Source organism: Tachysurus vachellii, chromosome 3 (genome assembly GCF_030014155.1).
Source record: "Tachysurus vachellii isolate PV-2020 chromosome 3, HZAU_Pvac_v1, whole genome shotgun sequence".
Classification (NCBI taxonomy): Eukaryota; Metazoa; Chordata; class Actinopteri; order Siluriformes; family Bagridae; genus Tachysurus; species Tachysurus vachellii.
Genome location: NC_083462.1, coordinates 34,645,900 through 34,671,463, shown reverse-complemented (window position 1 = coordinate 34,671,463; position 25,564 = coordinate 34,645,900). Strand labels below are relative to the sequence as shown.

The following is a 25,564-nucleotide window of genomic DNA, read 5'->3' as shown; positions in this document are numbered from 1 at the left end:
TGTGCAGCATTTGCTCAGGGTTTTAAATGATCTGTAACTAAGTTCCAGTTCTGATCACATTTCCATTCTTGTTCTTCTTGACCTGAGTGCAGATTTTGATTCTGTAGATAAGGATATTCTTCTACACAGACTTGAACACTGGGTAGGTCTCTCAAGACCAGTACTAAACTGGTTCACATCAGACTTGTGTGGTAGACAGTTTTATGGTAAATTGTGGTCACTCATCAAGACAATATGATATTTCATTTGGAGTTCCATAAAGATCTATTTTAGGAGCCTTGCTTTCTCCCTTTACGTGTCTCTTGTTCGACTCATGAAACACAAGAAATCAGTTTTTATAGTTATGTAGATGACACACAAGTTTATATATCAGTGTCACCATATAAATCAAGAGTTAATTAACAAACTGATTATATATACTATATGCTAGAATGAAAAATCTGACTGGATGTCACAAAACGTTCTACAGTTAAACCAGGATAAAATGGAGATATTAATTGATGGAGATAAAAAAAGAGAATTCTTGTTGAAAAATGTGCTAGGATACAGGTAAGAAATCTGGGTATAATAGTCGACTCTAACCTCAGCTTTGTTCCTCACATTAATAGTGTCTAAATAATATCTAAAGTCACATTTTATGATTTGAGGAACACCGAAAAGGTTTGTACATTTTAATGTACTGTAAAGAAGATACAGAAATCTTTTTCTACATTCATTCCAAGTAGATAAGATTAATGTAATGCTCTATTTAATTTATTTCACAAAAAACACTATCCATTACAGTTAGTACAAAATACAGCTGCTCAGTTTCAAACAGAAACTAAAAGAGATACCATATCACTCCTATTGTACAGGAACTGTACAGGTTACCTGTGACATCCACAATCATTTAATTAATCTCAAATATGTAATTCTAATAATGTGTGTGTGTGTGTGTGTGTGTGTACCTCAGAATCTCCAGTGTGCAGTGTGGACTCTTCAGTCCATCGGAGAGCAGCTTCACTCCTGAATCCTGCAGTTTATTGTCACTCAGGTTCAGTTCTCTCAGACAGGAGTAGTTTAAGCTGAGAACTGAGGACAGAACTCTACAGCTTTCCTCTGTCAGTTTACAGAGACACAGACTGGAAGAGAAATTAGGAAGAGTTTGATGCTTCCATCAGTGAGAAATAAACTGTCTACCTGAACAGAAGGTCCTAATGTCAGGATAAAAATATAAAATGAACAGTCTGTGTATAAACATGGACTGCTCTTGGACAGATCCATGTGTCTCATGTGAGACGATGTATTTAACTTTTTGAAACAGGATAATATGCTGAAACAAACTTCCATGTGCTAATGTGATATACTGAATGTGTTATCAAAGAGTTCACATTTAAATGTATTATAAAAATGTTACATTTATTTTTGTAGTATTCACATTAGTATTCATTGAATAGTGTTTGATTTTCAAGTCGTACTTTACATAAAATAGGTGTTTAATTTAGCACATTTATTGGATTAAGTATCCTAATTATTTGACACACCTGCGTGATGACGTCATCGCGCGCGCCACTAGGTGACGCCCCCGATGCGCTTCATTCTAAATTAATACACCGTCACGGAAGTCATCACTGCAGCGTTCTCTGTCATTATTTAATTAATCCTTTCGGTACTTCTACACAGGTACAGTAGTTGCAAATTAAGACACTTATTTAAAAACAAACACTATTTAATGCAATACTATCGAGTTAAGTGTGTTAGAAACTGTTTCAAAACTTGTTTGTATTACACTTTTGATAATGTGTCATGAGCTAGCAGGCCTGAGCACATGTGTAGTATGGGCACCTCGTGGTCAACGTGAGAGACGCTATCAGTTATGAATATTTAAAATATTAATGTTAGTGAAAGTATAATTATACTGTTTCAGATGATTTGATTCTTTTATCTCAGTTTAAGAGGAAGTATTAACATTGTGCATACTTGATTATATTTATGTTTCAGAGTATCCTATTCTTGCAAAGAGCATGTGGAGCTAAGGAAGTGTTAAGTCAGTTCTGTTTGTATTTCTGGTTACTACAGTGAAGAAGCAGCGATACACACATGTATTGATACTGTCAGATAATGGGTTTTTGCTATGTATACATTCATGTTGATTCTAAATTAATACACCGTCACGGAAGTCATCACTGCAGCGTTCTCTGTCATTATTTAATTAATCCTTTCGGTACTTCTACACAGGTACTACAATTTTGGAGGCACCGCTGGGATAGATGTTTGGTGGATCAACTTCCTGATCGGTAGAGCCCACCTAGGAACATCATCCCGTTCTCAGTGATTCAGATGTGTAGCAGTGTGAAGTAGGACAAGTGGTGAGAAAGATCTGGTTGAGCAGTGCACGTGAAGAACTACAGTTGGTTCCTTCAGTGGGTCAAGTCAGTGAGGTAAACACCACCCTTAACACCCTGCTTATACAGCTGCTAAAGATGGATGCACTTAAAAGTCTTCAAGATGAAATTGGTGAGAAATTATGCACATTGTCATGTGAAAAGCTGGAAGAGCTCTGTGAATATCTCCACATCACAAAAGATGGTGAGTCAACTGTAACTCGTTTGTCCCTGCTAAATCTCCTCAGCAACTATCTCTTACGAACTGAGCTTGATGAGTTAGAGGATGGAGGAATGGCTGAGCTTTTAGCAATCAATGAGAAACTGAATCAGCTCATAGGAACAAATGTTAATGCTTCTAGAAGGGAGGAAAAGGAATCTGGTGAAGAAGTAACAATTCAGAGTTCAATTAGAGACCGTGAAAATACTGAACTGTTGGCAGCTATGCATATTAGTCCTACTGTGTCACCGAATACAGAAAGGAGACAGATGCACACCAACAGCTCGGTTAGCAGAGAACACACATTACAGAGACAGATTACCCCAGTGTGGCATAAAGATTTCAAGATCGCTGGCCTCATAGGAGACCCAGGGAAAAAGGATCGCCTCTCATTTTCCAGTTTAGCACGGCAGAGAGAAAGTGGATTAAAAAAGGGCTATCCAGAGCAGGAATTAATTGATTCTGTCATCAGAGCTATCACACCAGGGCTTCAGTTGCGAAGTTATCTGGAGGGCAAGGCAGGACTGACACTCCCAGTGTTGAGACAAATACTTCGCTCCCATTATCAAGAGAAAAATGCTACTGAACTTCACAAGCAACTCACTACAGAAGCTCAGCGCTCAAGAGAAACACCACAAAGCTTCTTAATTCGTGTTCTTGACCTCAGACAGAAAATCTTGTTCGCCTCTCAAGAAGATGACTCTGGATTAAAATATGATCCCGGTCTTGTACAAAATATGTTCTTGCACACTGTCCTGACAGGGCTGCAAAATGATCGCATTCAAAGTGACCTTCAGCCATACTTGTCTAACCCTAACATCTCAGATGAAGTGCTGATGGAGAAACTCAATGTTGCTTGCTCCAATGAATCTGAAAGACAGAACAAACGCAAACATGATCGAAGTGGTACTGTTCACGCTGTGCAGTTAAATGAGCCTGTTCCTGAACAAAGATGTCAATCAAAGCCGCCTAAGTTTGATCTCATGTTACAACTGAAAAGTTTAAGTGATGATATCATGCAGATAAAAGAGACAATTCAACAGCCCTTCTCTGTCCCCCAGCAGTGCTTTGCAGTCAGTAACATGGAACCAGCAGCAAAGGCTCTACCACTATATCAAGATTCTCATCAGAACTTCCAGCAGATTTCAGGATGTACCAAAGCTCAAGAGACTCCGACCTGGAGACCAGAATCACTTAACTACCAACAGCAGACAGGTCCATGCATGTCTTCACATCAGTTTCCACAAAGTCAATCTCAGGTAATGAGACAAAACCCACCTTTTCCACTCTAAAATTCAGTGCAGTCCTCTTCTGTTCCACAAGAATGTCCATATCAGTCACAGCAATCACCAAACTTGCAATGTGCAAATCTGGCAAAACAGTATGAAACACTAGAGGCTCACTATGGACAACCACCTGTGTATCCTTATCCTCAGCACCCTCCCATGTCAGTTAATTATGCAACTCAGCCTTCAAATTTGGTAGCCCCCCAGTATTATCCCCAGCAGTATAGAGCGCAGCAGTTTCGCCAGCCTCGTCCTTCACGAGTCAGACCATGTTTCCACTGCCAGCAGGGGAAAACAGAGGAACCTTGCACATTGCTACGTCTGCGGCAGCAGTGAGCACTTCTCAGCGGGCTGTAAAAGTAAAGGTGCCAGATCTCAGTCAGGAGCCCCGTTAAACAGGAGCGGGTTGCCCCCAAGGGACAGGGTGTGGCCCGAGCGGTAGAAACGTCCCAGGAACAGGAGAGATGTGGCACAAACCATCAGCTTGAGCTTGAATCCCAGTTCCTCAACAGAATTTTAGCTACCCCTTGCCAAGTTAACCGTCATTCTGCTGTAACATCATTAGTAGGCAGACAGTGCCTGGTGACCTGCTATTTACATGGACAAAAGACAGAAGCCTTATGGGACACAGGCTCCCAAGTATGTGTTATAGATGAGCAATGGAAAACAAAATATGCACCTGAACTGACACTGAGAAATATTTCGCCAGATAGCCTACAACTGGTAGCAGCCAATGGAACAAACATGCCATACTGTGGATGGGTGGAAATGACATTTAAGCTGGCATCTCCTGGGACCAGGGGAAGGGAGTTAATGATTCCTGTGCTGGTCCTGAAGGACCAAGAATTGTCCAGGCCTATCATTGGATATAACGCCATAGAGCAGGTTATGAAGCAACATGAAGTGAATGGATTTCCTGATGGGACTGGTGAAAACTTGTACAGGACTGTTAGAAATGCTTTCCCTAGCCTCAAGAAGAAGGAGGTTCACACCTTCATCAATTTAGTGTCTGCAGAGGACTCCAACGAGTATGCAGTGAGGACAATGAAGGAAACTATGAACATCCCCAAGCACACTGTGAAGATGATGATTCAATGTCAGGTGAAAGTGCCTTATGTGACACAAGATAGCGTCTTGCTGTTTGAACCACATGTTAACCCACAACATTCTGATGGACTTGAACTATTTGACACCCTTCTTATTATGAAAAAAGGTTCTCACCCATCGGTTACTATCTGTGCAGAATGGAACAGATCATGACATCACACTTATTGGCAGAACAGAACTAGGGACACTGCAAGCAGTTAAATCGGTCCTACCAGCCGCAACATCACAGAGTGCAGTCACAGCCTCTGTTACTCAGACCCCAAAGGAAACCATTAGAGTAGACGGCAACATGGATCCATGGGATCCTCCAGTCGATGTGAGCCACTTAACGTTACCCCAACAACAACAAGTAAAGCAGATGTTGCGTGAGGAATGTCACATTTTCTCAAAGTCAGACGACGACATTGGCTGTATTCCAGGTTTGCAACTGAGTCTTACCTTAAACGATCACACCCCTGTTGCTCGCACCTACACTTCAGTTCCTAAACTGCTATACCAGGAAATGAAGGACTACTTACATGATCTGATTGCCCAAGGATGGGTGCAGAAATCCCATTCCCCTTACTCGTCCCCAATCGTCTGTGTCCGAAAAAAAGATGGGAGCCTCAGGTTGTGTGTTCGACTATAGAGAGCTGAACAGCAAAACAGTTCCTGACCGCCAGCCGATACCTAGGGTGCAGGATGTACTAGATGGACTAGGAGGCAATGCATGGTTCTCTCTATTAGATCAAGGGAAGGCCTATCATCAGGGTTTTATGTCCACGGAGAGCAGGCACTTGACCGCATTCACTACACGTGGAGCTTATATGAATGGTGCCGCATTCCGTTTGGCCTTATGAATGCGCCAGCTGCATTCCAACGTTTCATGGAGGAATGCTTGGAGGGACTACGGGATAAAATCTGCATACCCTATCTCGATGACATTCTTGTCTTCACGGAGTCATTTGATGAACATGTTGAGGCAGTGAGGAAAGTACTGCAAAGACTGAAATCCAACGGAGTTAAGCTGAAAGCGAGAAAATGTGAACTTTTCAAGAATGAAGTACGTTATCTGGGGAGACTCGTCTCAGCTGAAGGTAGCCGTGTGGACCTGCAGATACTGTTGCTGTAACAGCACTCAAAGAAAAGACTGTGGGAGAAGCACTGTGGGAGAATTGCGTAAAGTACTGGGCCTGCTCAGCTATTATCTGCAATATGTAAAAGACTTCTGTATGACTTGCTAAAAGCCAAGGCTGACGGTAGTGAGGACCAGAGAAAAGGGAAAAGAAAAAGGGAAACTCACAAGAAAAATCAGGTTGTGCCATCGAGTCAACCAATCGAGTGGACAAAACACAATCAGGAGATTCTTGAAAAGTTGATTGATCACCTGATCCACCCTCCTGTGCTAGGATTCCCTGATTTCTCCCAACCATTTATTCTTCATACAGATGCCTCCAACCAGGGGTTGGGAGCAGTCCTGTACCAGAATCAGAATGGCAAGTTGAGAGTCATTGCCTACGGCTCTCGGACGTTAACATCAGCAGAAAAGAACTATCACATGCACAGTGGGAAGTTGGAATTTTTAGCTCTAAAGTGGGCTGTAACTGAAAAATTTAGAGATTATCTCTATTATGCACCAACGTTTACTGTGTTCAGTGACAACAACCCACTAACCTATGTCCTGACTTCGGCCAAGCTAAACGCCACTGGATGTCGTTGGGTTGCGGAGCTTGCAGATTTTCACTTTTCCATCCGTTATCGTCCTGGTAGAGAAAACATAAATGCAGACACACTGTCCAGAATGCCAGTAGATCTGGAAGAAACCATGAGAGAATACACGAAGAGCTTTCATATGATGGTGTAGGAGCAATGATCCAAGCAGTGGAGATTCAAGATGATCAAAATGCACCCCTCACTATAGCCTGCCAGAGTGCACCAGTATGTGAGACGGGCAGCGTGGAACCTCTCAAAGCCCTGTCAAAAGAGGAGATTAGACAAGCTCAGAGGGATGACAAAGAGATTGAAAAAATCATTGAACACTTACAGTCAGGATCCAAACCTCTCCAGCAGTGGCGTTCAGGCAGTTCAATACCCAGAAGTCTTTGGAGAGAATGGGATAAATTAAAGTTGGATGAACATGGAATTCTGTTTCAAAAAACATCCCAAAGGACCCAACTGGTTTTACCGACTCAATTCAGACAAACTGTGTTAAGGGAACTGCACGATGAGATGGGTCATCAGGGTCTTGACCATACTACCAGTCTTATTAGAGATCGTTTTTTCTGGCCATACATGCAAAAAGACATTGAACATTATGTTCTCAGAACCTGCTCCTGCATAAAACAAAAAAAACCATGTAGAGAGACGAGAGCACCACTTAAAAGCATCAAAACCACATTCCCATTTGAATTGGTGTCCATTGACTTCCTTCACTTGGACAAATGCAAGGGAGGTTATGAATACATTTTGGTGATCATTGACCACTTCACTCGTTTTGCACAGGCATATGCCACCACCTCAAAATCAGCAAAAACAGTGGCTGACCGATTATTCAATGACTTCGCCCTCAAGTTTGGTTTCCCCTCAAGAATTCACCATGATCAAGGAGGAGAATTCGAAAATCAGTTGTTTGCTCAGCTCAGAAAGTATAGTGGCATTGCTGGCTCAAGGACAACGCCCTACCACCCCCAGGGGAATGGGCAGGTGGAAAGATTTAATCGGACTTTGCTACAGATGTTGAAAACTCTGACTGAAAGACAAAAATCTAACTGGAAAGAGGCACTTAATAAACTCATCTTTGCTTATAACTGTACCAAATGTGAAGTGACTGGCTTTTCACCTTTCCACCTTCTGTTCGGGCGCTCTCCAAGGCTTCCCATCGACAGTCTTTTTGGACTCAACCCGGATAACTGCTCTGTAAGTCACAGCGAGTATGTGGAACGGTGGACAAAAGAAATGAACGAGGCTTGTCAGATAGCCAGAGAACATGCAAACAAGTGTGCTGAAAGGAACAAAAAGAACTATGACCTAAAAGTAAGGTGCACAGACCTTATTCCAGGTAGTAGGGTTCTTGTGAAAAACTTGACTCCAAGGGGCGGAACGGGAAAACTTCGAAATTACTGGGAGAACGAGGTCCATGTTGTTTTACGCCAAGTTGCCAATGATGTACCAATCTATGAAGTGAAACCTGAGCAGAGTAAAGGTCGATCACGAGTGTTGCACCGTAATCTTCTTCTTCCCTGCGATTACTTACCTCTGGATATTACACCAACCCCGAGTACCCAATCAAAGCAAAAACACCAACAAAGAAATAGCCAAACTCAGCCCGCCCAGAGGAGAGAATGTGAAGCAGGGTATGATAATGAAAGTGAAGAGGATGAGTACTACTTTCAAGTGGAGCCGTTTCAGACCAGGCCACCAGAAAGCAGTGACTGCCTAAAGAACAGAAATGTGTTACCACAACCGTCAGTAACTTCTGAGCCTCGATCAGTGGTGAAACCAAGGCCACAATCTCACCCAGCAAAGTCAGAAATAGATCTTTCAGAGTCCGCACCTGACATAAGAATAGAACTGGAAAATGAACCAACTGTTGACCTCATGCAACAAGACTTACCTTCTACTGAAGCAGCTGGATCACCTGGGCCCAGAGACAGGACCACTGAGGAGGAAAAAGGGTACCAGTTCACCAGGAGAAACCGACGACCACCTAGAAAGTTTACCTATGACAATCTTGGGTCCCCATCATGCTACACTATGCGGATAATTGGCAACAACCCCTACCCACACTTTGCATCTAGTGGAATGACAGCTGTGACACCCTGGTCATCAACACCCCTTCGTTACCCCCAGCCTACATATGTGTGCTATTAACTTCGAATTGCACTACCACATACAGTTTCACCCTCTATCTTGTCACCGTATGGACTGTGTTGAAGGCATGAGATGTCACTATACAGAACATTACCCAGGGACTGTTTATTGCTACAGTGAGACACTATTGCAAAACTAAAATAATGGACTGTTCTCAGATTTTGGAAAGTAATGGACTGTTGTGTGGTTTTAAACCTGTGGACACTTCGAATCATTCTGAGACTTCCCTCATTGACACTGGTTGAATCGTTTTTCTCTCGAAGGACTCTGTCATATTTTTCTTGCTAAAGCAAATGAATAGAGTTTGCATATGGCTCCCTATTTTTCTAGACCTACCACATGGAACTATTTACAAAAAAAGTGCCTTTTGTCTATTAAGACATAAGGACTTTTGTAAGTTGAAATGAGCAATATCACAATTGTGAATGTATGCTTGAAAAAAGGAGAATGTACAAGTAATATGTGATGACTATTTTGTAATATTTTATGTTAGACACCTGCTGGGTAAAGTTGAAATAGGTTAAATACTGTGAATTGGGCATATATGTGACTTAGTAATTCGATGTCGGGACGACATCTTTTCATGGAGGGGAGAGTGTGATATACTGAATGTGTTATCAAACGAGTTCACATTTAAATGTATTATAAAATTGTTACATTTATTTTTGTAGTATTCACATTAGTATTCATTGAATAGTGTTTGATTTTCAAGTCGTACTTTACATAAAATAGGTGTTTAATTTAGCACATTTATTGGATTAAGTATCCTAATTATTTGACACACCTGCGTGATGACGTCATCGCGCGCGCCACTAGGTGACGCCCCCGATGCGCTTCATTCTAAATTAATACACCGTCACGGAAGTCATCACTGCAGCGTTCTCTGTCATTATTTAATTAATCCTTTCGGTACTTCTACACAGGTACAGAAGTTGCAAATTAAGACACTTATTTAAAAACAAACACTATTTAATGCAATACTATCGAGTTAAGTGTGTTAGAAACTGTTTCAAAACTTGTTTGTATTACACTTTTGATAATGTGTCATGAGCTAGCAGGCCTGAGCACATGTGTAGTATGGGCACCTCGTGGTCAACGTGAGAGACGCTATCAGTTATGAATATTTAAAATATTAATGTTAGTGAAAGTATAATTATATTGTTTCAGATGATTTGATTCTTTTATCTCAGTTTAAGAGGAAGTATTAACATTGTGCATACTTGATTATATTTATGTTTCAGAGTATCCTATTCTTGCAAAGAGCATGTGGAGCTAAGGAAGTGTTAAGTCAGTTCTGTTTGTATTTCTGGTTACTACAGTGAAGAAGCAGCGATACACACATGTATTGATACTGTCAGATAATGGGTTTTTGCTATGTATACATTCATGTTGATTCTAAATTAATACACCGTCACGGAAGTCATCACTGCAGCGTTCTCTGTCATTATTTAATTAATCCTTTCAGTACTTCTACACAGGTACTACACTAACTCATATTTCTGGTCCACTGAAGTCCCTCCTGTGTAAAATATGTGACTGCTTCACTCGCTTTTCACTGACTGCAATAGAGTGTGTGTGCTGTGAAGGAACAATGTCATTGGTTGGACCTGTTGAAGGAATTCACCTCTTACTGAATGAGAGCAGTACTGATTCTGTACAAACTGGGACATGGTTCAGTCTGAACTGAAGGATATGATGGAACAAACAGATCATTCATTCAGTTCAGATGTAAATCTTCAACAAGAGGAGAAGGGGCAGAGTCATGCTATGAAGAGACTATAGCACTTTGGAGAAGTTTTATATCTGTGTATCTGTACATTCATCTAGAAGTTTTATATCTGTGTATCTGTACATTCATCTACATTCATCTGTACATTCATCTAGAAATCTTTTAAATATTTCTTCTTACTTCAGTGTGAATGTACGGAAGCGTATTGCATTCACTTGAGTAAAAAAAAATCTACTCTGTTTTTCTGAATTAACGACTTAATATTTCAGGAAAAAAAAATTTTTGCTCTGTTTTTCTGAATTAACGACTTACTTATCTCAAAATTATGAGAATTTTTCAGGAAAAAAATTTTTTTTGCTCTGTTTTTCTGAATTAACGACTTACTTATCTCAAAATTATGAGAATTTTTCAGGAAAAAAATTTTTTTTGCTCTGTTTTTCTGAATTAACGACTTACTTATCTCAAAATTATGAGAATTTTTCAGGAAAAAAAATTTTTTTGCTCTGTTTTTCTGAATTAACGACTTAATGTGGATTGCATGGAAGTAAACATGTCCCGCCTTTCAACTTTAATCCGGTTTTATTTTACTTTGGGTTTGAGACATTGGGAGATTCTGCTGTCTTTAAGTAATATAAATGGTATTGTTATTAGTGCGTCAACTTTGCGCAGACACCTCAAGACTTTGCGCCTGTTCAGACGAAAAGAACATTCTGATCTGCTTGACGTTGCTGTGTTTCTCCAGGATCAGTTGAACCGATATGGTATGCTTCACGGATATAAGATGATGCATCTAAAATGCATTCAGGCTGGCTATGTGGTGACACAAGAGACAATCAGGCAATTGTTGAAAATACTGGATCCCCATGGAGTGCAACTGAGGCGCCGGAATCGTCTTCGGCGACGTTTGTATCATAATCCAGGTCCGAACTTTTTATGGCATGTTGATTCATATGACAAACTCAAACCATATGGGATCTGCATCAATGGTGCAATCGACGGGTTTTCACGAATGCTGATATGGCTACATGCATACTCTACAAGTAGTGATCCCAAGGTCATCGCTGGATACTTTATTGATGCGGTGTTATCAAGGAATGGGACAGCCACCCGAATTCGCTCAGACTTAGGGACAGAGAACTGTTACATGGAACAGATGCAGATGTTCATGAGACATGATCATACGGACGACTTTTCGAGAAATTGCTATTTGTATGGCTCAAGCAATCATAACCAACGGATAGAGCATTGGTGGGGATTTTTGAGGAAACAGCATGCACAGTTCTGGATCAACCTATTTCAAGATCTAAAAGATTCTGACGATTTCTCCGGTGACTTCCTAGACAAAAGTCTAATACAGTTCACATGTCTTGAAATAATAGAGGTAAGAAATGTGCTTTAGACATGTAAATTGTGATATGTTATTCAGCTATAGATTTTGTCAATATGCCAAAATGTTGTGACATGCAGCATAATTATGTCATTTCATAGGTCTAACAACTGTTCCATAACAGAAGCAAATGGACAATAACCATTAGTTATTTAATTAGATTATGAAATTAATTTGTAGATCACAATTTTTCCCTTCTTCCCATATAGTTGACTTTTTAAGAGATGGATCTCAGTATAAGTAGTTAGAATTAGCAGCAGCCTACGTCTACAACAATAAAATGCAACACAAACATTAATGCAGCTGTAATATTAATCCTGTTATATGTATGTTGCACAAACTGCTATCTAATATTAACCCAAAAACATCATAATATAAAACACTGACAAGGAAAATTTACCGCACTATGAGTAGCCTACTTTTATTAATTTTATTCTGGTTTTTTTATGTACATTTTGGTGAAAGAAAATTGTTTCTCTGCATTAGTGGGACACAGTATGTGAGAGAGGGATGACTTATCTGACCCTGATCATATAACACAAATCTTAACATACAGAGATTTATTGTTTTCAAATATAGAATTTAACATGCATGAAACTGTTTGAGAGAACGGCTCTACTGTATCATACTGGACCATAAGCATTTATTTTGCCTGCAGGTGCTATTGCAAAGGTGTGGACTAACTTTCTTACTTTCCCACTCTTTTTCTTTATATTTAGAGAGAGCTGCAGGATGTTGTTCACCTCTGGAACACACACAGAATTCGCCCATCCAGAAATGCTGTGTCCCCATGTGGACGTCCAGTGATGATGTACACCCTACCCCAACTTTTTGGTGCTAGGGAGTACCTTAAAGAGGCATCCCAACAGAAGATACAGGCTTGTAGGGAGGAATGTCGTGAGAGAGGACCATATCCTTGTGATAATACAGTGTTTGACATTTGTTGCCTTGCCATGGCAGAAAACAGTCTTCATCCACCAACCTCTCCAGAGGAAGCCATTGATCTTTACATGTTCTTACGTGCTTACATACGTACCCAAATTTAATAATCACAAGTTGTTCTACTGGATCAAATGACTGAATGTGAGCACCCACTCATAGCCAAAAAAACAACAGAATTGCCGTTTGGACGGAAAAGGATATATACCATGACATTCACTGTAAATGTTTGACAGAAGTACTGTGTTTAAGCAATCGATAATAGACAACTCTTTCATAATGGACATCTCCCAACTGAGCTCCATATCATCTCTTTTTATTCATCATTATGTAAAAAGTACATCTCATCAACAGAACTGGGAAAAATCCTGTACCTGCAAATGAAAGGTATCACATGTTGCCATTGTCAAAAATGGCACATTTGTCCTTATGGTGGAACTATTTCGCATCACCAGATGTGGTCTGACACACTTTGGGCTCATTGTAAACAGGGCAACCTACATGATGTTTGGATGGCTTTTAAATCAAACATATTATTGTATCTTGTTATCATGTGTCTCTGGGCTGCACATAAAGCACTTTTTTACACAATTATTTGGCATAATATAAATACATGCTAAACCAGTAAAACATTTTTTCTCCCCAGTGTGATTTACTGTGTATGTAGGAAATAGACCTATTTGTTAATGTAGAGATGACTGTTTAAATATGTTGTCTAAAGAGTACTGGTGAATGCAGGAACTGCAGTGCAGTTGTCAAAACTCAGTAATTCTATTGTGTGAGACAAAATTTGTGTGTTATCTGCAGTAAAGACCCGCTTTGTTTGAAAACATCTGTACAAAACGAGAGAAACCTGTGCTTTTTATTTGTAAAAAGCAGAACACCTTCTAATGTACAGTGCTGTATGTTAGAACAGATTTCCAAACACTGGCAAAATTTAGATTTAACATGAGCTGACATTACCCCAGGGTCCAAGTTAAAATGCAACTTTACAAGAACATTTCTTTTAAATTGTCCCAAAAAGTATGCTCCTAAACTGCTAACAGAAATGATGGCTTACATAAAAGTACATAAAAATACTGGTACATGTATCTAAATCACTTAAAAATGAAAACCACATGCATTTATAACATACATTGTGTAAAAGGCTTATAATTGTTTTTTGGTTAAATGGACCTTAAAGTATACTAACAAAATGTTCAGCCACTCAATATGTTTCTACAGACAGTTTAAGTCTGGTAATAACAGCAACTGCATATGAAACGTTGCAAAACATGTTGCCATTGTCAAAATGGCAAAATTGGTCCTCATGGTGGAACTATTCAGCATGACCAAATGTGATTTGACACACTTTGGGCCCACTGCAAACAGGGCAACCTAAATGGCATTTAAATGGTCCAGTATCATTATCAATAAATCAAACTGATTATTGAATCTTATCATGTGTAAATGTTTCTATGGGCTGGATATATTCGGAGTCCATCAACAAAATGCTCATCAGCCAGTAAACATGTTTCCACAGTAAGTTTGGTAATGACATTTTGGATAAAACTTAAACTGAAAAACAAAATAAATAAATTACTCTGCGCTCATTATGCACCACCCGAGTTAATTACTTCCCCTATGTGCTCTGTCTTACATTCACACACTATCTAAAGGTACTGTAAACAGATGGCACTGATAAGGCTATAACTGGGCAAGAGGGAAGAGTGTGTACATGTGAGTGAGAGAGACACTTCTATGCAATGTCCATTGCATAGAAGTTGCTGGACAGTATAGCCTCCATTTCAGCTCGGAGGTCAGGATAGCTGTTGTAAGTTGATGGCAGCTCTAATGTTGGGCCACAAGTATGTGCAATAGGCCGCCTAGATAACCCTTCCAAAGGGGTGAATATGACTTGAATGTCTTTAACGCAGATGACATCAGACCCTGTCATGAATCTCAACATCTTCCGGAGGCCTATCTCATCCAATCCCCTGATGTACTGATGTAAAAATTGCAAACTTTGGTTCTCTGCTGGAGTAGCTGGAGAGGCCGTGATCAACTTTAAAACCTTCCGGGTTGATGGTTTAAGATTCTCATACATCTTCTGCATATCCAGCACACTGGGGAAGAACTCCCTGAGAGTTGGTCCTGCGACTGCTGCAATGTTATCCAGTGCATATTTTGGTTGCTGGATTATTTGCTTGTGGGCCACTTGGAGAAGCACAGCTTTCAAGTTCTCTTGTGTTGGTACTGTTCTTACTCCCATGCGATCCATAAGATCAAGAAGCTCATCTTTATCATCACCATCAAGGGCGTCTTGCAAAGCAGTGGACAAGAGATCACGCTCAGACTGACTAAGATACAACATTAGTGAGTCAAACAATAAATCAGGTGAGACAGTGTGTTCACCAAATATGATTGCTGCTGTAAAGGCTTGAGCCAGCCGAGAAGGAAAATATCCATGTTCCTTTAATCCCTTGACCATTATCCTACCAACGGATTTCCATTCTTCCTCTTGCCATTTTGGGGATAGTGATGGCACTCTCACATCTGCACCCTCTGCTGCACAGTCTAAAAACTCTGTCCAGAAGGCAGCATATACATCCCTGGACACGCCATCAGCATCTGCCCCCATTTCATGAATGAAGCTGTATTTCACAGAGTAGGACATAATCACTTCATCCTTGAATTGGGTAATCAGTTCCTCCAAGAGATTGACTCTGTGGAGTTTCACTGTCACATGCAAAGGTTCATAAGTAGGACTTAATGGGCCAGCAGGCACTGTGTCAGAATGGACAGGAGTTGAGCTGTAGGCGTTGATGTTTATCTGTGCCTCTTCTATAGGCTCATGTAAGATTGTGTCATCAAGATCTTCTAAAAATGGTCCACCTTGCAAAGGGCCAAAAATGACCTCCGATGTATCACACAAAGATGTAAGATCAACAATCTCTACAGCAGTAGAGACAACATCTTCTACAGTATGTGTCTGCTGTTCACTGTCATGTGTTTTTTGTGTCAGCTGCTCATTATCTTCTGTTGTGTTTTTCTGTTGCTCATTTAGCCTCGCTGCATCTGTCTGTTCATCAGTTCCTTCTGTCATCTCTGTGAACACTTCATCTTCATTTGTCAGGTGCTCTGTGAACAAGTAAAATCTTAAAATCCCCAATTTATGTGTCTCATAGAGCTCTCCCACACTAACACCCTCATCAAGGTATGCTTCCTGAAAGTCAACAATGTTGTGACTGAACTCTTCCCACTTTCCCTTTCTCGATTTCTCATTGGGGAAAAATAGCTTTTTAGCTTGTGATAGAATCTCTGTTTTTGTGGCTTTCTTGGAAATATCAAGAACTCTGGTTCCTCCACCATTGCGTTTTCTCACTTGTTTCTTGTCGTGTATCCATCCTAGTTCTATTTTCCTTGTCATCTTCACGGCCCTTTTGTTATTTCTCAGATGTATCTTTGTTGGCTGCATAGAATGCTCCTCCTCAAAATCTTGATCTGTGTCTTTATTGCTTGTCAATGTGCCCAACTTTCTTCTAAGTTTTTCAAATAAGGACTGTCTTTTTAGATCATCACCACCTTTTCTCTGTTTTTCCATACAGAAACGCCTTGTAGCAATCCTATCACCATATGCTGGAATGTAAGCAGTCATAGTGGCATCATCTATTTCTCCAACTACCGAGCTGTCAATCTGTAATAAAAACAAAATAATACAGTAAGATATATTGGTTATCTTAAATCTAAGAGATGGCTATATTTCCATATGAGTGAAAATTAATTTCTTAGCAGTAGCTACAAATCAGCAATTTATTTCTATTTTTCTTCACTTGCTTGTTTCTCTTTTCGCATGGGAATAAAAAGGAGCTAAGATATTAAGTAATTTAACACAAAAACTGCTGTCTAAAAAATGGTTGTAACCATAACAATGAAGTTTGAGTGACATAATGATGCTGAAAATAAAGTGTATTAACAGTGAAAATCCTTGACATCAAAGTTAGTCAGGGGACTGATTACTTTCATGTATTCCTCTTTAATTACATAACTATTTACCTCAATTACAAGAAAAGCACTTCTCCCTTATATTACTGCTATTATGTACTCCATAATATTGCTATTCCATATTGATTCCATACTTCAGCTCCCAACCAAGGCCTGTGCTGGCATCTAAACATTACTCCATCCTTTTAAAACAATATCAAATCACAACAAAATGGAAAGCAGTTATTGTAAGGGCACAATATTTATTTTGTGTATTTATTTATAATTTCAAACATATAAGTCAGCACTTTGCCTGAATGTATAATGGTGATGCTACTGCACAACTACTGTTACTTGTTTATGTAGGGTAGAGACCAAAATATAGTGTGAATTGACTCCTAAATATACCTATAAACCTTATTTTACAGGGCTAGAATAGGGAAGACATGAATGCATTGTTGGGAGAGACAGGTGTGCTTGGCTTAAAAAAGAAATCGGAAGCACTGGCACTAAATGTGATAGGGTTACAATTTATGATTACTTGTATAATCTGCAGAGATTCAGTAAAATGTAAAACAATTAAAATTAATATATTGCAGGAATGAATGTGCTGTCACCTACATGATCTTGCTGCATTTTCTGAATATTTTTCTCAGGAATCCCTCGGCTCTGAAGAAACATCCACAGTCCATCATCTTGTGGGAGGGGGGTATTTGAAGACGTAGCCATAGCTGGCCCTGAACAAATGTCGGAAAAAGGCAGCATTTATGTAAATATGCGTTGCACCACAAATATAAACAGATTTAGGACTGTACCCTCAAAAGTGTAATTGCTTTAAATATCTCAAATATGTATTTCGGCCAAGAGTGTGATAACGTTGCTAAAAATGGATGTTTCATGTATCAACTGTATAGGTAGGCAACTATAGGCCTTTCTTATCACTTGGAAGTCAAACTGTCTTAAGCATTTGAATGTGCTCACCTTTAACAGTAACATTACTCAAATCATAGAGATGGCTAGACTCAAGAAGGTCAATAGTGTATAGACACAGGCTATACAGTATGTACTCATTTATCTGTGATTCACTGCACAACTGGAATCTAGTTTCTGAAAAATATATAACTTGCTTTGGAAAGCTTCAAAAAGCTAGCTTTGTTTCTAAATTATTAAATGCATCAAGTACACAGTTTAGAAAAATATCAACAAATAAAACAATTACAGGACACATATGCATAGTGACAAACCAAAAGAGAGGGCACAACTAAAGAAACCGAAGCAATGTCAGAATATATTCAACATTATTATTGGTGTAGCACGCTGAACACTATACTAAACGTCCGTGCAAAACTTAATCGAAATAGTATCCCTGCTGGCTTTGAAACTGGCAAAGTTCTGAATGTTTGTTTACTGTTATATAATGTCGCGATGTCCAACATGCAGCATGCACTGTGGATTTCTGACGTGACTTTTTCACTCCCCCTGACAGCAGCCTCGCTGTGTTCGAGGACCTCTTGATTTACAAATTAAGCACTAAAGTTACAGCAAATAGCGTGGTTTACTTATCTTAGCCAACAAACTGAAAGAAAGGTGGTTAACGTTATATTCCTCCTAAAAATAACACGTTATTATCCCCTCGACCTTAAAAGTTAAGGTTCCTTTTGCTGACTAATGATAAATATTAGCTTAACGTTACATAAGTTAGCCTATCAACTGCAGTTGATGGTGTAACTTAAGTTAACGTAGTTAGTAAAAATATGCCCGTAACATTATCGTTAACATACGTTTATAAACAGCTATTCTAACCTCGTTTTACATGTCGTGACGCGAACAGTTAGCAGACATCATTTGGCATTAACATGTAGCCCAACTATAATAACTTCGCTATCTTACCTGCACTGAACCCATGTAGGCCTGGCACTGTTGTTGTTGTTGTTGGAGGGTCAGGCTGATTAGCATCAGCAACTGTGGCCTGACGTTACTTCGTGCAGGTGAGAGCTTCTCGTAGAATTTTGAGGGATCTCGTTAATTCAGAAAAACAGAGCAAAAAAATTTTTTTTCCTGAAAAATTATCTCATAATTTTGAGATAAGTAAGTCGTTAATTCAGAAAAACAGAGCAAAAAAAATTTTTTTCCTGAAAAATTATCTCATAATTTTGAGATAAGTAAGTCGTTAATTCAGAAAAACAGAGCAAAAAAAATTTTTTTCCTGAAAAATTATCTCATAATTTTGAGATAAGTAAGTCGTTAATTCAGAAAAACAGAGCAAAAATTTTTTTTTCCTGAAATATTAAGTCGTTAATTCAGAAAAACAGAGTAGATTTTTTTTTACTCAAGTGAATGCAATACGCTTCCGTATGAATGAGAGAGGTAGACCCTACTGATTCTGAACAAACTGGTAATTGTTGTTCATGAATGATCTCTGTGAACAAACGAGAATCTGCTGACTCACTGATGTGGTTCATTCAGTTCACCACAAGAAGAGAAACAGGGTGGAGCAGTGCATTTAAAAACTATGTAGCACTAAACAAGCCTTATATGTTGTTGTTGTGTTCTTCACAGCATAATCGACTATACATGACTGTGTAACAATGACTGATGGCTATTTTTTAAATCACTGTTTCACTGAAATCTACTTCATACATAATAAATTAAAAATGTCTCTTTTAACACATTACATTCATATCCTCATTCATGATCAATCTCTTAAAATTAACCTGAAATTAGACTTAAAATTTCTTTTCAAAATAAATACACCATTTTTCTGATGAACTGAGTGTGAATTATTTTATCTTTAAAAATACATATTCTACTGTATACCATGTTTGAAATTTGTTTTTTAATGGTTCTGTAAAAATAAAGTTATGATGATTATAATTATTACTTGAAAATTATTAAAATATTTAAAGTGTGTGTACCTCAGTATCTCCAGTGTACAGTGTGGATTCTTCAGTCCATCAGAGAGCAGCTTCACTCCTGAATCCTGCAGTTCATTCTTACTCAGGTCCAGTTTTCACTCAAGTGATATCAGACCTCAGTGTCTGTAAACCTTTAGCCCAATGTGTAAGATTTTTTCAGTACTTAATGATGAACAGAGACCAACACCAGTCTGTTATAATGTTGTACAATAAAAATATAGATTCACTATAGCTGCTTATAAATACAAACACAGTCCACAGCTTAAAATCTCCAAAATGCATAGAAAGGTTTGAAAGAACGAAACCCGACGTCTCTTCAACAGTAACGGAGATAAACCTGACCGACCATCACGTGCAACCATTTTTGTTTTCATAAATGTCTCTTTCAAAATAAACACAAAAAAATAAGTCACTGGTGCTTAGTTCAGAAATGTGTTTTGTTGGAGAGGTGGGGCTTATCGTGCACGTGCAGTCAACACGGAATTAGCACGTGCAAGTTGTTTACTAGACGACTTTGACAGTTATAGTAGCTGTTCTTTACGTCCTGATAATGTTCATTCCGAGCGATAGCTCTAATGCTAAGCTAGCGTCTAATGCTCTGCCATTTTGTAAATCCTGTTTATGCCGTGCATTCGGTTACTGAGCCGTATTACTGATGTATTCTTATGTGACATGCAGTGCAATATTTAAGTGTATACTGTTTGTTAGAGCCTTATTGTCAGCCTAAGGCCTGTGGGTTATCATTGTTTATGTTAAAGGTGGGGTGCACAATGTTTGAAAAATGCTTCAGAAAACTTCAGACAAACAAAAAAACGTGTAGCCAATGAGCAGAAAGGGGCGTGTCTTGTAAATATGCAGCAGAGAGAGTGTTCAGTGCGATTGGTCTGACATTAGCAGAAAGCGATTGAAACATTGCTATGGCGGATAAAAACAAAAAGTGAAAAAATGCTTACGATAAGGCAAGAAGCAGGACCCGTGTTAATATAGGATCAGCTTTCCAGCGCTGGAGAGAACTGAACATTTTCCGCTTGAAACGGAGCTAAACCTTTCACGGTACAACACACAGTACTACAAAAACACATTTGTATTACCTTAGTATTACTCATTGAGTTCATTTATTGATAAAAATATCCCCTCGGCCAGCTGAACCAGCATGTTCCGCCATAATAGTTACATATGTATGTGTGGGGCGGAGGTATCAAAACAGGGGTGACACCCATTTGGGTTAGGTTCGTGTTTGTTTTGGTGATTTCAACCATCGTGCACCCCACCTTTAATGTGCTTATGAAACATCCTATTGATGGTTATGTTCATTCCTACTCTCTTCTGTTATAGAACCACGCCATATCATATTTCACCACCTTGCATCAGAATACTCCATACCTCATTACTTCACCCATATGTATCTACATGCCCTCCTCCACGGACTGTGTACTTCCAAATTTGTAATAAAGGACCTTTTCTGCAACTACGGCTCTGATACAGTCGCCTGTGTTCTGAACGACACACCGAGAGATAGGCTAGGGGTATTAGAACCTCCTTAGTATACAATCCAGAAATACAACCTCCTGATCTTCCTACATGGTTAGTTCTTAAATGTATGCAGTTATGCTGTATAGATATTTTTTTCATAAATTTTAGAGAACACAATTTTTCATGATATATCATATATAAAAGGGAGAAAATGGCTCATATCATGTTAGATATAGTTCCGATATAACATGATCGTGTAAAAAGTGAAACAATCTTCTGTAAAAGTACCAGAGGTTTGTTTAAAGATGATTAGAGTAACTATTAACAAATATTACTCCAAACAGTGCAGTTCATTGTTACATTAAAATAACAAACCATGCAGTAATACATTTATAAATAAAAATACTCACTCAGCTTTTCTGGAGGCTTTGACCACTGGCAGCAGCCTCAGAAGACATTCATCTGAACGATCATATTTCCACAAATCAAACTCATCCAGCTCCTGTGCTGAGTTCAGTAACACAAACACCAGAGCTGACCACTGAGCAGGAGAGAATCTAGTTCCTCTGAGACAACTGTCACCTCCTCTGTTCAGTTTGTACCTTCTGCACTAGAGAATGATCATTCAGTTCAATCAGACAGTGGAACAGATTTATGGATTTCTCTGGAAATGGATTCTCACTGATCTTCTCCTTGATGTACTCCACTGTTTCCTGTTTGCTGTGAGATCTACTTCCTGTCTCTGGCATTAAGCCTTGTAAGAGAGTCTGATTGGACTCCAGTGAGAGACCAAGAAGGAAACGGTGGAACAAGTCCAGGTGTCCGTTCTCACACTGTAAGGAGTCTAGAACAGTGGCTGAGATCCAGCAGAAGACTGGGATGTGGCACATGATGTAGAGGCTTCTTGAAGACTTCAGGTGTGTGATGACTTTATCGGCCAGGCGCTGATCACTGATACTCTTCCTGAAGTACTCCTCTTTCTGAGGATCACTGAACCCTCGTACCGCTGTTACCTGGTCTACACACTCAGGAGGGATCTGATTGGCTGCTCCTTGTCTTGTGGTTATCCAGAGGAGAGCAGAGGGAAGCAGATTCCCCTTGATAAGGTTCGTCAGCAGCACATCCACTGAGGCTGACTCTGTCACATCACACATTCTCTCATTCTTCTGGAAATTTAGAGGAAGTCGACACTCATCAAGACCATCAAAGATCAACGCCACTTTGTAGGAGTCGCAGTCTATTGATTCTAGTTCTCTCATGTCTGGGAAAAAGTATTGAAGAAGATTAATCAGACTGAGATTTTGCTGCTTCATCAGATTCATCTCTCTAAAGGGAAGTGTAAACATGAAGACGACGTCCTGATTTACTTTTCCTTCAGCCCAGTCCAGAATGAACTTATGCACAGAGACTGTTTTCCCAATTCCAGCAACTCCTTTAGTCAGCAGTTCTGATGGACTTGTCTTTAAAGAGATCATTACATTTGATGGGTTTATCCTGTGTTGCTGGTCTCCTGGATGCTGTCTCAATCTGTCTCACCACATGTTCATTACTGACATCTCCACTCCAACCCTCTGTGATGTAGAGCTCTGTGTAGATCTCATTCAGAAGTGCTGAGCTTCCATGTTGTGGGATTCCTTCATTAATTCTTTTAAACTTCTCTCTCAGCTTAGACTTCATCTTTGACTGATACACAGAACCTACAGACACTAATAAACAAAATAATATCATGTTTTAATGCAGAATCACTAAACACAATATAAAATGTAAAATTATTTCAGTTGCTGCTGTTCATTCCGGTGATGATGCTGATGTACTAAATATTATTGAAGGAAGAGGACCATTGTACAGAGTAACCACAATTATACCAGAAAAGCAGCAGATGTACATGATACTAAAATTAAATATAAAACTAAAAGTGTTCATGTCTAAAACTATTTCCTCTCTCTAAAGGGAACCTGATGGAATAAGGTCATGACTCAGAGCTCTTACTGTTGTGAAGTGTGTTAGTAAAATCTGTGTGGTTCATGTTCTTCAGGATGTGTAGTGTGATCTTCAGTGCTCCCTCTCTGACACTGTGCAGATCCTCCTCATCCACCACCTCCCTCTCAGTGCATGCTGGGTAATCTGGACTCAGGAGCTCCCTAAACGTTTTCAGCTCATTCTTTATCAGAGTGATGACTTTGTGTTCCAGCTCCTGGTTAGAAAAACACAGGAACAAATCTAAATATTATCATGTTACACAGTGAGAGATCCTTTTATTTTATGAAAAGATGTAAAGCCTCTTTTTATTATCACAGTTAAAATTTAAAACTGAAATTCTGATTACTCATACAACTGATACACAAATAAAAAAACAACACACCTCAAATATGGAGTCCAGCTGATTTCTGCTGATGTTTGATTCCTTTTTTGTGGTCTGTGAACCAACAAAATTGTCATGTAATATGGACTATATGTATTCATAGCTGCACAAATCACACACTAATAAATACAGAGACAGATATTTAACACTATCCTCTTAACACAATACACTGATTTCAGGATTTCCTAACTAACACCAACATGTTTAGAAACAAATGTTTGAATAAATGAATAAAATATTTATATTGTCATTAATGTCCCAGGTGTAAATATTCTTCTGTAGCACTACAGACCCTCCAGCTCAGGGACTGCAGACTGAACTGAACACTTAAAGCAGTTTTCCTCACTGCCAGTCCGAGAGCTGCAGCACTGCACAGTTTATTTTACTGCTTCAACACCTGATAAAGCTCATGAAGGGCTTCATAATGAGACGAGTGAGTTTGATCAGGTGGAACAATGCTGTAAAACGCATCACTATACCGACCTCATTCTATAGGATTACAACAGAAATATCAGCAATAATTAATACTCTGCTGTCTCAGCATTGTTAAACAATGTGTTCATTATTAAACACCAATAATTCCATATTTTTAATTCAGATACAGTCTGTACACTTATTCAAACAGGAGAAATAGGAAACAACCTGTGTACATTAAAACCTCAGTACAAACCCACAAAACTCTTCTGCATCTGGTGTCAGTTCATTTATATGTTTATATATTAGAGCTTTAGATTTAGATACTCACTGTTTTTACTCCTGAAATGTTTTGTTTTCCTTTGTCACAAAATGGAGCTGCTGAGTTCACGTTCACTGACACCTTCTTTCTAGTTATTCTGCAGTGGGGGATGGGTAGTGACTCTGACAGGTAATAGCCACACCTGTATACACACACACTCTCACACTCTCTCTCTCTCTCTCTCTCTCCCCTCTGTCCATGCACATGCGTGAGTGAGCAAGTGTGTGAGCATGAATGGATTGAATTATGGCTCAGAGTTGGCCCAAATGCCTTTTGCCAAAAGTAAACTAAACTAGATTCTAAACTAGAATCAAGCCCATTATCAGCCACAGCTTCACAATGTCACCAGAAATCAGTTATAACTGGCCCACAGAGTGGCAGAAACCACAGACAAGAGACAAAATGCCAGCACCTTTACTGTTCTACTCTCACATTAACTCCTCTATCACTCAGGCCTTTATCACGTACCTAAAGTTTACCCTGGATTACTGTTCTACCCTAAACATTAACTCCTGTATATCAAACACCTGTATTACATACTGGACATTTACCTTGGATTACAGTTCTACACTATCTCCCCTATCACTCAGGCCTATGACGTACCTAACACTTACCCTGGATTACTGTTCTACACTAACACTAACTCCTATATCACTCAGGCCTTTATAACCTACTGAACATTTACCATGGATTACTGTTCTGCCCTAAACATTAACTCCTATATCACTCCGGATTTTATTACCGACTGAACATTTACCCTGGATTACTGTTCTACCCTTAACATTAACTCCTGTATCACTCAGGCCTTTATCACGTACCTAAAATTTACCATGGATTACTGTTCTGCCCTAAACATTAACTCCTATATCACTCCGGATTTTATTACCGACTGAACATTTACCCTGGATTACTGTTCTACCCTTAACATTAACTCCTGTATCACTCAGGCCTTTATCACGTACCTAAGATTTACCATGGATTACTGTTCTGCCCTAAACATTAACTCCTATATTGCTCAGGATTTTATTACCTACTGAACATTTACCCTGGATTACTGTTCTACCCTAAAAATGAATCCTTCTATCACTCTGGCATTTATCCCATACCTAACACTTACCCTAGATTTCTGTCCTACACTAACATTAACTCCTCTATCATTCAGGCCTTTATGACATATTGACCAACTTAATTTTCTTGCCCTTTGTCTAGCCTCTGATGTTATCAAGAAATATACA

At 39.2% G+C, this 25,564-nt stretch overlaps 2 protein-coding genes across 4 annotated transcripts; one reads left to right on the top strand and one right to left on the bottom strand.

Moving 5' to 3' along the window:
• Positions 1–11,133: 11,133 nt before the first annotated feature.
• Positions 11,134–14,319, top strand: LOC132843546 (uncharacterized). The gene is made up of 2 exons (XM_060866962.1): positions 11,134–11,935; positions 12,661–14,319. The coding sequence occupies exons 1-2, from the start codon at positions 11,318–11,320 to the stop codon at positions 12,985–12,987; spliced, it is 945 nt and encodes a 314-aa protein (XP_060722945.1). The 5' UTR covers positions 11,134–11,317; the 3' UTR covers positions 12,988–14,319.
• LOC132843543 (uncharacterized) lies at positions 13,717–24,408 on the bottom strand. Of its 3 annotated transcripts, XM_060866955.1 has the most exons (8): positions 24,339–24,408; positions 23,594–23,647; positions 23,221–23,425; positions 21,642–22,937; positions 19,759–19,889; positions 18,734–18,861; positions 17,465–17,580; positions 13,717–16,556 (listed from the first exon to the last, which is right to left on the bottom strand). In XM_060866955.1, exons 7-8 carry the CDS (start codon positions 17,570–17,572, stop codon positions 14,619–14,621), a joined length of 2,046 nt encoding a protein of 681 aa, XP_060722938.1. In that variant the 5' UTR covers positions 17,573–17,580; positions 18,734–18,861; positions 19,759–19,889; positions 21,642–22,937; positions 23,221–23,425; positions 23,594–23,647; positions 24,339–24,408; the 3' UTR covers positions 13,717–14,618. The 3 variants fall into 3 exon arrangements, with proteins under 3 accessions (XP_060722938.1, XP_060722939.1, XP_060722940.1); XM_060866956.1 differs by lacking the exons at positions 21,642–22,937; positions 23,221–23,425; positions 23,594–23,647; positions 24,339–24,408 and having other exon boundaries at positions 19,759–20,905; XM_060866957.1 differs by lacking the exons at positions 17,465–17,580; positions 18,734–18,861; positions 19,759–19,889; ... (2 more) ...; positions 23,594–23,647; positions 24,339–24,408 and adding an exon at positions 16,916–17,056.
• Between the last annotated feature and the right edge of the window lie 1,156 nt (positions 24,409–25,564).